Consider the following 11,848-nt stretch of genomic DNA (forward strand, 5'->3'; position numbering starts at 1 on the left):
CCCAAGGGGGCTCAGTCTCAAGGCTTGGGTGGCTGACCTCTGGCCATCACACCCGGGGGGAGAGACACATCACAACCCACATGGGATGCTCCCGTGTCCCATAACAGCAGTCCCGACTCAAGCAAACTTCAGTAAATGTGTAACTTGACTGTGTGCCAGTTCCCTGTCAGCGGCAACAGTGCATCGATCACCCTGGATTCCTGGAAGCAGGCCCATCCTAAGAGTCGCCTGGCCTGGCATTTGTCCCTCTAGTTGGGAGGCTGCTGAGGCCTCCACCCCCACGGCCTGGCCAAGTCATGTAAACACCCTCCCCCCGGCCTGAGCACAGGACGCTCTGGGAACCGCTCCATCCCCACCCCTCAGACATAAATAGGGCCTCAGTGGCCCAGCCAGAGGAAGAGGCCATCCTGTTTTGAGGACGAGAGCAGAAGGTGAGTGGGGGCCCTCTCCACACACACCCCTCCCCAGCTCTCTTCATGCGGCTGCCTTGTTTGCTGGTAGGAGAAAGCTGGGCGCTGTGGTCGACAGGTATGGGAGAGAGTTGCTGGAAGCCGGTGGCTAAATTGCACCCAGGAACCAGGGGACAGTGGTGACCTGGGCTGCAGGCGACATTACCACTGCAGACTCAGAGGGTGCCTCTCCCCTAGGCACGGGCTGTCCCTCCCCTGAGCATATCATGGGTCTCACCAGAGGAACTGCTCCCTTCAGCAGCAGGCAGGCTGGCCAGGTCCTCCGCTCTCTCTGAGCAGGACTGGGTGCTAGGGGGCCAGCGCAGAAGGAGTCCCCTGGGTCCTCCTCCAGCCAGAGGACAAGCAAGGCTTGTGCAGGCAGTGGAGCTGGGGAGAAGGGCAGGCTCAGTGAGCCTGGGTCTGCGTCCCCACAGGGCTCAGGGGAGCAGTGGTCTATTTTCCTGCCACTCTTCTGAGGCAGCGCTGGCTCTGGTCCTGGGTTCAAGGCCCGGGTCTGAGCGGTCAACCTCATCACTCTGTCTCCTGAGCCTTGGTTTGCTTATCTGTAAAGTGGAACCAACGGCAGTGCCTGGTCTCCCTTCCTCGGGAACTATGCTATAAATTAAGGGTGCCAGTACAACCTGAGAGTGCTTTCTAAGCTTTAGAGTAAACTAAAGAGACACAGTCTTGTTCAAAAGTCGTATAGATCAGTGCTTAAGTGTGTGGAGTATGGAGTCAGGGGCTCTAGGTTCGAATAGTAGAGTTCGAACTTGCTGTGTGAACTTGAGCAAGTCTCCGAACTACTCTCTTCATGTGCAGGACAGCATCATCTAGCCACCACTTATTGTATTTTGGGGAATGTGGGACACATCAGTAAGCAAAACAGAGCAAGAACCTCAGTCTTACAGGATTTGCATGTGTGTGGAAGGAGACAGGCGATAAATGCCAAGCATAAGAAACACATGAGTAACTCAGTGATCAGAGCTGCAGGTGGCTAGCGCCACGGGGCGAGGAGAGGAGGGCAGGAGGAGTGAGTCCAGAGTGCCGGGCGTGGAGGGCCAGTGGAAGGGCGCAGCCGGCGGTGGGGAGGCCCAGACAGGAAGGTAGGCTGCTGTGAGGGCTCAGACTTGACCCTGACGCCCCTGAAACCGTGAGCAGCCTTGCACTTGGTTTGCTACCGTCCGCATTGGCCTTGAGCACAAGCCCTGAGATGTAAGAAGCCTCGCAGGAGAGGCTGGTCGAGGGGGAGGCCAGGTGTAGGCGGGTGGAAGAGAAAATCCAAGGCGTGGCTGTCGGGCTGGGAGGCTGTGTGCTGACTTAGCACCTAGGCCAGTGAGACCGACCACAACTGAGAGCAAACAACAGCCTCTGTTCTACCTGGCAAATCTCCTGAAATGGGTCTGGGCCTGAAGGCAGCTGGGAGGCAGCTGGCCCAGGCCCCTTAGGCCTGCTCCTGAAGGATTCTCCACACTCAGGCCCTGCCAGTCTCCCCAGGAGTGGTGTCAACGGGCAACTTAGGCCTGCCTGACAGGAAGGCCTTTAAAGAGAGAAGTTTCTGTCCTTTTCTTCCGTGTTGTGTAACTCCTTGTGGGAACAGTGGGTGGAGTCATACAGCTTGGAAGGGGAGTAGGTGGGGGTTAAGATCAGAGGTCAGAGTTCCCTTGGCAATTTGACACTTAGAGCAGAGTGAGTACACACGCGCGTCAGCCAGAGGCCCTCGCCAGGCAGCTGCAGTCACCACACCTGACCAGGCGTGCGTGGGTGTGCAGGAACCAGCTAGGCTTCGAGGCGACCTGGAATTGGTGGTGATGTACTGTAGCTCCAAGGAGCCCCAGGCCAGCTCTGGGAGGGCAGGGGAGAGTGAGGAGGGAAATGGGAAGGCCGAGCGGTTACCTGGTAGTACGGCACTCCCCTCCCCTCAAAATGAAGGAGGTGTCATATAAAAACTGCTAGAGCTGAATGAACCCATAAAGGGCATATTCATCTCTCAGGGAGAACCATCACAGAAAAAGCCAGCAGAGCTGACCCAGGAGCCTTTTCTCCCAGGAGCTCAGCCCACGCCCGTTCTTTTGGCTGGAAGTGAGGCTGAGGCAGAGGTGCCGAGTCCCACCCCACCTGCCCCAGGTGAGGCAGGCGGAGGTTCTACTCTGCCGCGCCTCCCGGGAGAACTGGGCACAGGCCAGTGAAATCTGACTGTTGATGAATGGGCTTGGGCACAGATGACTTGGAGTCCCTCGGAGATCTACTCCGCAAGGCGGGTGCGAGCTAGCGAGGGGTTGAGACAGGCAGGGATGTCTGGGCTTCCCCAGGTTGAGTCTATGGTGCTTAATTCCAGCTGCATATTAGAACCACCGGTAGACTAAAAACCCTTTCTCAGACCCTTCCCAGGGTCAGTTAATTGGCATCTCTGGAGGTGAGACTCAGATTGTTGGTTTCTCAGGCTTTCTGGGTGAGTCCTGTGAGCACCGGGATGGAGAATACCCTATGAGAGTAAAGTAGGTTGGAATCGGATCTCTGTTACATCCTTGCTGTAACATGAGCTTGGGGATGTTTCTCTGTATCTCAGAACTCCCCTTTCTGTGTCTGCAAAGAAGTGAAACAATCTTAGCTTACGTGACACGTTAGACTGGATAATCTTTGGGAAAGAGCTTTTGTGAACTGTCATGTGCCAAACAAATGTGAGATCTCCATTCTAAATTATACACCTCAGCTGGGGAAATGGGCACATTCCCCACACAGCTGGGTTATTTTCTTGTCAGGCTAATTTGTAACACAGGACAAACCTCTGTGAGAGCTGGTCTTGTATCCCAATGATTCACCACCTACCCTAGGGCTTGGAGCCCCACAAAGACCCCTGCTGCCCCGCATTTTGTTCTTTGGGGAAAATTTATAGCCTTGAACAGGTGGGCATATTGGTGTTATGGGCTGCCACCACAGAGCCACAGACTGGAGTCTTACACAGAAGAAATCTGTATTCTCATGATTCTGGAGGCTGGTAGTTCAAGAACAAGGTGTTGACAGGGTTGGTTTCTCCAAGGCTTCTTTCCTTGGCTGCAGGTGGTCTCCTGGCCATCTTCCCCTTGTAATTTCATGCGGTTCTCCCTCTGTCCTGATCTCCTCTTCTTATAAGGACACCGGTCAGCCTGGATTAATGCCCATCCTAAAGGCCTCATTTAGCCTAAATTACCTCTTTAAAGACTGTTTCCAAATACAGTCACATTTTGAGGCACGAGGGGTCAGGACTTTGTTAACAAAAATAATCAATAAATAATCTATAAGAATAGACAACTGTTCTACTTGAGCCACACTGAGGCCTGTTGCAGAGAGACAGAGATTCAGGAAGCACTTGAGTCGTGTTCCACAAGACAGCAAAACAGAGGAGGCTTATGAAGGCGAGAACTGCAAAATTAGGTACGTTGTTTGTCAAGAACTAGGACTGGAACTGGCAAGAAGTAAGGGTGTTTGTTAAGCAAGGATTGGTTGGGGTTCAAAATGGTTGCATAGTTACAAGGGGAGACCTTGAGACCAGAAGGCTGCAGCTGGCAGCTAGGACTATGGTCTTGACTTTGTTATGGTTCAGAAAATTCAAGTTCTCAGTGATATATGAACATATCTGAAACAATATCCACAGTGGCCACCAGCTCCATTTTGGATAAACCAGAATGATTTCTCCATACTTCAGTATGTAAAAATTTCTTCCATCAACTTTGACATATGAATTTTTAAATTTCTGCATAACAACTATCATGATACTTTTTTTTTTACTCAAAGTGTTCCTTTAAAAATAAATTAAGATGCTTCCATATTTCTCTTTTGTTACATGTTTATGTAATTATTTACTGAAGCATCATACCACTAAGGTAAAAATGTATCAGCCGCTTACATATTCTTGACAAAAACACCTGCAATATTTTGTGAAAACATGTGTTTACGTTAAAAATAACCCCATTTCGTATTTTTCTTTAAAATCCACAAATGTCTTAATATTCAGACATCCTTACCACTTTAAACTTTAAACAAAATAAAACCCAAACCCAACCCTGAAATAAAGCCCCACAAAAGCACAGGTCAGCCCACGATGGTGTACTCACGACTGGAGCGTATCTGTAGATTCTTTTGCCCACTTTTCTCTTTGAAATTTATGAGACAGGGATGGATGTCTCATGTGCTGACTGGTTGCAGGGAATATTGCTGGAAGACACGTAATAATCCCTTTTAACTCTTCACAAAATATTTCAGGATAGCAGAAGCAAGTGCTCGGTCAGAGATGGCTCCTGCTGGCCTGAGCCTAGGGGCTGCCATCCTTTGCCTCTTGGCCTGGGCTGGCCTGGCTGCTGGCGACCGGGTGTATGTACACCCCTTCCACCTCCTCGTCTACAGCAAGAGCAACTGTGACCAGCTGGAGAAACCCAATGTGGAGACACCTCCAGACCCAACTTTCACACCTGTACCCATTCAGACCAAGTCATCCGCAGTGGACGAAGAGGCCCTGTGGGAACAGCTGGTTCGAGCCACTGAGAAGCTAGAGGCTGAAGATCGGCTGCGGGCCTCAGAGGTGGGGCTGCTGCTCAACTTCATGGGCTTCCACATGTACAAGACACTGAGCGAGACATGGAGTGTGGCCAGTGGGGCTGTGTTCTCCCCAGTGGCCCTCTTCAGCACCCTGACCTCTTTCTATGTGGGGGCCTTAGACCCCACGGCCAGCAGACTACAGGCATTCCTGGGTGTCCCTGGAGAGGGTCAGGGCTGCACCTCCCGGCTGGATGGCCACAAGGTCCTGTCCTCCCTGCAGACCATCCAGGGTCTTCTGGTCACCCAGGGTGGGGCCAGCAGTCAGGCCAGGCTGCTCCTGTCCACGGTGGTTGGCCTGTTCACAGCCCCTGGCCTGCACCTGAAGCAGCCCTTTGTGCAGAGCCTCTCTTCCTTTGCCCCCATCACTCTCCCGCGCTCGCTAGACTTGTCCACGGACCCAAATCTCGCTGCTGAGAAGATCAACAGGTTTATGCAGTCAGTGACAGGGTGGAACATGGGCAGACCACTGACAGCGGTCAGCCCAGACAGCACCCTGCTCTTCAATGCCTACGTCCACTTCCAAGGTAAGGTCAGCCCTTGGCGGGGCTCTGCCCCTGGCCACTGCAGGAGGGTGGGAGTTCTTTCTGTATGAACTCACTGTCTAGCATCTCAGCTCAGCTGAGCAGGGCCATGCCTGGAGATGGGCAGGGAGGCAGATGAGCAAGTACCTGGGGCCAGCCTTACAGAGTACCAAGTGGCTGCCCCACTGGGCTCCTTGGATGAGCGTTATCTGAGCACTGGCCTCCCCATCTGCCACCCTACTATGTGCAGCTGCTATGCTGAATCCTTTTACTTTCATCACTGGATCCCCATGAGATGCAGTGAAGAGGTATGATTGCCCTTGTTTACCAGTGACGAACAAGACATAGACAAACAAAGTGACCGCTCCTGATGGCACAGCCACAAGCAGGGCCCTGGTTTCCAAACGCATATCTTGTGGCCCAGCTCCACACACAGAAGGGATGGGTTCCTGTCTGTTGAGGTCAAGGGATCTTGTCCTTGAGAAGTTCACTGTCCCATGCAAAAATAACTAGTTTGTCTGCTGGGATCATTTTCATATCATTCATTTGGAAATAATGATTGCAGACGTATTACTTGCAAGACTCTGAGCTGATGTCTCAGAGGGGAGAATAGGGAGACCGCACAAGCCCCAACTCAGCTTGCTGACTGTGGTTAACCAGAAAGCTGGATCCCACAGGCCAATGCCTCAGCCCCAGAGCTGAAGGCAAGCTGCTTTGTGCAGGTGCCTGGGGCTCAGAGTGCTTGGGGAAGAGTGTCGCCTGGGAGAGGACAGAAGGAAGGCTGGGGAATGCTGCAAGACTGCAAAGGTCAGGGCGAGGAAACAGAACAGGGGTGATTTTGTTTGGCCTGAGTTCAGAGGGACAGAATGGGATCAGTGTTAGGCAAGGCCAGAGAGATGGGTCAAGGCCAGATTTTGAGACTTTGAATGTGTTAATGGGAGGTTGGAGTTGTGGGTGGCTGGGAGCTGGGCGCCAGGCATTCTGCTCAGAGGTCCCTGGCCTGTGCTATGGGGACTGGAGGCAGGAAGAGTGGTTGGAAGGTTATGCAATTGCTCAGCAAACGGTTCCAGGAACAAGACTCTGAAGTTCTGTGAATGGCTGGGTGGGCCAGGGAAGCTGTGTGTGAGGTCCCATCAATATATGCAACAAGTGGAACTGAGAGACAAGGACATCGGCGGCCGGAAGGCAGAACTGTGGGGACAGAGGAAGGTTGACCAGAATACAGTTGTTTTCTTACTCTGACAATAACCTGGAAGTCTGAAAAGCTACCAAGAAGAGGCAGCAGGTTGCCCCCTGGAGCAAGAGGAAGGTGACAGCCCAGGATCGCACAGATCCTGGCACTGACAGGTCTTGGGAGCAGCGTCCAGTCAGGGACCCCGTAGCTGAGGGTGGCTGCACCCCTCGTAGGACCAAGGCGGCCCCTGGGCTGACCCAAGAGTCACTAACAGGTACCCAGGAGGAGAGCTCATTGAGAAAGGCCTACTTCCCAAAAGGCAGAGTCAGAGAGAGCCACTGGCCCCAGAAATGGGCCACCCCTGTTGTCCTAACCTGGTGAGATGTTCTTAATCTCTGGATGAGGACAGGATGCTGTGTGATGAGATGAGCAGAGTAGGCGGCAGCTACCCTCGTTTCAGACTCCCGTATCTTTTTGGAGGTAGCATCTTTTTCAGCATAAACTAACAAGCCTCCTGTCAGTCCTGTGGGCCAGCTTCTTGTGTGCAGCCCTCCTGCGAGCTGAACTTGCCTGAAGACACAGGGATCCCAGGCTAGAGGACAAGGTGGGGCTGGGGACCCTGCTACTCCTGTCTCCCAATACCTGGGCACCCTTCCCCAGCTCCCTACTCCCGCTCCTCGGAGAACTCACGGCCCTGACTCACTTAGTCACCTCTGCTCAGACCTCCAAGTGCCAGGTGCCCAGGGGCCACTCTGTGATGGGCTCATCCTCAACTTCACCTTGTTCTCCCAGGAACAATCACACAATGGGCCTTTCAAGGGGCTGGGCAGGCTGCAGAGGGAGGGATGTGCTTGTGTGCCCAGAGGCTGCTATGGAGACAGCCCGAGAGACAGTGCTTTCAACAGTTTGCTCAACAGCTGAGTCAGCTGGCAGCTCAGCTCCATGACCCCAAGGCCACAGCCTACTGGCAGGGGTGTGAGGTGACAGAAGCCTTGCCCCTCCCCTCAAGGCCCAGCACAAAGGTTTTACACAGCTCACATCCACTGGTCATCCTGGGTCTCTAGCAGTGAGGGGTACCAAGAAATGTGAAGCAATTCTGTACAATGGCATAATGGTAGATACGTCATTGTGTGTTTGTCTAAACCTGTAAAATGTCCAAGAGTGGACTCTGATGTGAACCATGGACTCTGGGTGATGACGATGTTCATCAGTGTTAACAAATGTGCCATTTAATGGAGCTGGTTGGGGGGAGGCTGTGTGTTGCTGGGGAGTAGCGGGTATACGGGAAATATCTGTACTTTCCTCTTAATTTTGCTATGAACCCAGAACTTCTCTGAAAAATAGTGCTTTTTTTTTTTTTTTGTTAAGTGAGCAGGGCAGAGCCCAGGTTTGGGGCCAGGACAGCTCTGGGTCTGAGTTTACCTGGTCTGTTAATAGTGGGGTAGGATTTTCCTCTGTGGGCCTCAGGTTGGGGCCTGGCGTGTTCTATGTTTTCAACATTGGCAATTGGTGGATTTTGCAGGAGGAAGGCTTTGTTGGGTGCCCTGGGGCTGGTGAAGTTGAGGGGCCAGGAAAGGGCAGAGCAGCCTGGGGCAGGGGGAGGGAGAGCCAGGAAGGAGGCTTTGGTGGTGGTGGAGGCTTTAGGGGCAGCCCTGCCCCTCTGCTCCACCAGAGCCCCGTGCTCTCCCTTACTCTTCCCTTCCTGTCTCCTGCCGGGTCCCTAGGAAAGATGAAGGGGTTCTCCCTGCTGCCAGGGCTCAAGGAGTTCTGGGTGGACAACACCACCTCGGTGTCAGTCCCCATGGTCTCTGGCACCGGCATCTTCCACTTCTGGAGCGACAGCCAGAACAACCTCTCCGTGACCCGTGTGCCCCTGAGCGCCAACACCTACCTGCTGCTCATCCAGCCACACCACACCCCCGACCTGCGGAAGGTGGAGGCCCTCACCTTCCAGCACAACTTCCTGACCCGAATGAAGAACCTCTCTCCTCGGTATGGCTCCTGGAAACTGCTTGGACCCTCCTGGGCTGACCCCCCCACCCCGGAGAGCGGGGATCTGCCCAGGGAGTGGGGGCGCGTGAGTGGGCAAGGGCGCAGTGTCGGCTGAGCCTTGGGCGCCCAGCAGGCAGGGGGCGGGCTGGTGGGAAAGGTGAGTAGAGGCCTGCGCACCCCCACAAAGCACCCCCTCCAGGCACGGACTCAGCTCTTCTCATCTTCTCTCTCTGGGCGCAGGAGAGGTAGGGAGGAAGATCCACCCGCCTTGTGCTGACACTGAGCTGCAGGCTTGGGAGGCCCACATCCAGGGCCTGCTCTGAGACAGGCACTGAGGCGCACAGGGGGCCTCCAGAGGTCAACACTTTTTAAGTCATTCAAAAAGACTGTGATAGACATGTAACATAAAATCGATCACCTGAGCAATTTTTAAGTGTTTATCAACATGACATCAATACCTTCACGTTTTTGTGCTATCCACCATCCATCTTCAGAAACTTTTACCCTTCCCAAACTGGAACTCTGTGCCCAGTAAACACTAACTCCTTATTTCCCCTCCCCTGGCCCGACAGCCACCCTTCTGCTCTCTGTCTCCATGTGCTGACTCCTCGGTGTACCTCCAATAGTGGTATGCCACGTAGTATTTGGCCTTTTGTGTTGGGTTTATTTCTCTTAGCGTTGTGTCCTCAAGGCTCATCCATATTGTATCTTGTGTCAGATTTTCCTTCCTTTTTAAGGCTAAATAGTATTCCATTGTGTGTATCTGCCACCTTCCGTGTATCCATCCATCCACTGATGGGACACTTGGGTCCCTTCTACCTTTGGGGGCTGTGAATAGACTGCTACGGACATGGTGTGCTGACAGCCACGTACAGTCACTGGGAACATCGATGGGCTCTCAGGGATGCCCAAGGAAGGCAGGGCTTCTGTGTGGAGGTGAACTGGCCTGACCTAAGTGACACGGCCAGAGGCTGACCTTGTGCCTGCCCCGCCCCTTTCCCTCCCACGGGGAGCTCGCCACTGCACTGGAAGGTAATGAGACAGGACGTTATTTTAGAGGGCAGCATTTGAGGATTACCCACTGAGTGTGCTTTCAATGTAGCCAACCGAAAAAAGGAACAGGAGATAGAACTCACAACTATTCACATCAATCCCTCAGAGAGCCCCACTGTTGAATTTTGTACCTCCCTTTCATAGTATTTCAAAGAAAATGAAAGCTCGTTAGTGTATTTATTGCTGAAAGTTTTCCCAAGACACCCTAGCTGAGTGAGCACGGCAACAGTTCCTTGTTCAGGAGCACATGCTTCCCGGGTCTTCTGTGAGCCCAGCGTGCCCCAGGGCCTCACACTGTGAGACACCCTTGGTAACCATGTGTCGTCTCCCCAGGGCCATCCACCTGACCATGCCCCAGCTGACACTGAAAGCGTCCTATGACCTGCAGGACCTGCTTGCCCAGGCCAAGCTGCCTACCCTGCTGGGCACTGAGGCAAACCTGGGCAAAATCAGCGATGCCAACCTTAGAGTTGGAAAGGTACTGGGCGGGTGGCATCCATGCCTGCCGTGGGCTCTGTGTGCTCGTGGAGTGGGAGGCACGGGTGAGAGGGACACAGAGGAGGTGTCACTGAAGGGGTGGGCTGGGGGGTTGGGTAGAGGCAGTTAGGATGGACAGGTGTGAGCGCGTGGCCAGGAGGCTGTTGGCCCAGGGTGGGGGAGAAGTGACCAGCGCTCTCTGGGTCTTCCCAGGGACAGCTGGTGAGCAGCAAAACCCTCCCCTGCATGTGTTTGCGGCTCTGCATAGCCAGGCCTCGCCTTGGGTCCTCTCCAGATCCTACAGCAGGGTCAGGACTAGGGCCTGGAGAGCAGAGCCTTTAGGCTGGCCGCTGGCCCTGGCACTCAGCTCCTGGCTTCAGGGAAGCACACAGCAGTGGACGGACTGTCCCAGGAGCACAGGGGTGATGCAACCCCACAGCTGAGAAATGCCTTAATGCTGGGAGGGTGGGAAGTGGGGCTGGCTCACAGTCCTGGCCCCGGAGCCCTCTGTGCTCTTAGCAGAGGGGAAGCAAGCCCTGGCGGGCCAGGCGCCAGGGGCCAAAGACTCTGCCTGCCCGGGACAGCAGGGGAAAGTGGAGATGGGTGGGTTTTAGGGACACTTCAGAGAGGAGCCGTTGCATCCTGTGAGTTGGGTCAAGTGAGGGTGGGCAGGCTGGAGAATGGTCCCCCCTGGGGCCCAGGCCTTCAGGAATGACGCCTAGGCTCACTGCTTTGCAGGTGCTGAACAGCGTTCTTTTTGAACTAAAAGCAGATGGAGAGCAGGCCCCAGAGTCCGTCCCACAGCCGGCCGGGCCGGAGGCCTTGGAGGTGACCTTGAACAGCCCGTTCCTGTTGGCTGTCCTGGAGAGAAGCTCAGGCGCCCTGCACTTCCTGGGCCGCGTGTCCCGCCCGCTGAGTGCTGAGTGAGGCCGCCACCCGCGTGTCGCGCCCCCGCTCGCTTCCACGGGTCCACCAGGAGCTGAGAGCAGCCGCTCCTCAGGAAACGGGCGTTGTGTACTGTGAGCAGCCTTTGGGTGGTGGTGCTGGATGCAGGGCCATGAGCCCCTGTTTTGCACGGGCCACTGCTTCTGATAAGAGTTTGAACACATCAGCCTGACTGTGAAACCAAAAATGGTTTCTTTTCACTGAGAACAAAATTGGGCATTAAAATTAAAACACCCCTTTCTCATTGCCCCAGGTTTACCTTTGGCTTATTGACGGTGCCGATGCCCTGCAAGTGGTCCCCCAATGCCTTCCTTTCTCTGGGTTTCTCTCTTCTCCCTTCCCCTGATACTTGCGGTTTCTGAAAAACACATTATGAAAAAAACACACGAGTCTGAATGTATGTTAATCCGTAACCCCTGGCTGATTATCCCTGTGCTACTAATGAATGTCTTGCAACAATAAACAACAAGAAACTTCCTTCACTTGGCGGCAGCAGCAGCACGTGGGAGGTGCAGCCGCTGCGCCAGCACAGGGCCTCTAGGACCTGCAGCCCTGCGTGCACGGGCTTTCAGGGAAGGCGCAGGCGGTCCTCAGCCTTGTCTGCAGGAATTCTGGGCAGTGCTGACCAGCTGCACAGACCCCGCTGGGCAAAACTGGGCAGGGGA

The 11,848-nt window shown here is 54.2% G+C and overlaps 1 protein-coding gene across 1 annotated transcript; it reads left to right on the top strand.

The window, feature by feature from the left end:
• The first annotated feature begins 278 nt into the window (after positions 1 to 278).
• Positions 279 to 11,431, top strand: AGT (angiotensinogen). The gene is made up of 5 exons (XM_006065037.4): positions 279 to 431; positions 4,689 to 5,545; positions 8,441 to 8,708; positions 10,095 to 10,239; positions 10,977 to 11,431. Exons 2-5 carry the CDS (start codon positions 4,717 to 4,719, stop codon positions 11,163 to 11,165), a joined length of 1,431 nt encoding a protein of 476 aa, XP_006065099.1. The 5' UTR covers positions 279 to 431; positions 4,689 to 4,716; the 3' UTR covers positions 11,166 to 11,431.
• The last annotated feature ends 417 nt before the right edge of the window (positions 11,432 to 11,848 follow it).

The sequence above is a fragment of the Bubalus bubalis genome, chromosome 4 (assembly GCF_019923935.1).
Source record: "Bubalus bubalis isolate 160015118507 breed Murrah chromosome 4, NDDB_SH_1, whole genome shotgun sequence".
In the NCBI taxonomy this organism is placed as follows: domain Eukaryota; kingdom Metazoa; phylum Chordata; class Mammalia; order Artiodactyla; family Bovidae; genus Bubalus; species Bubalus bubalis.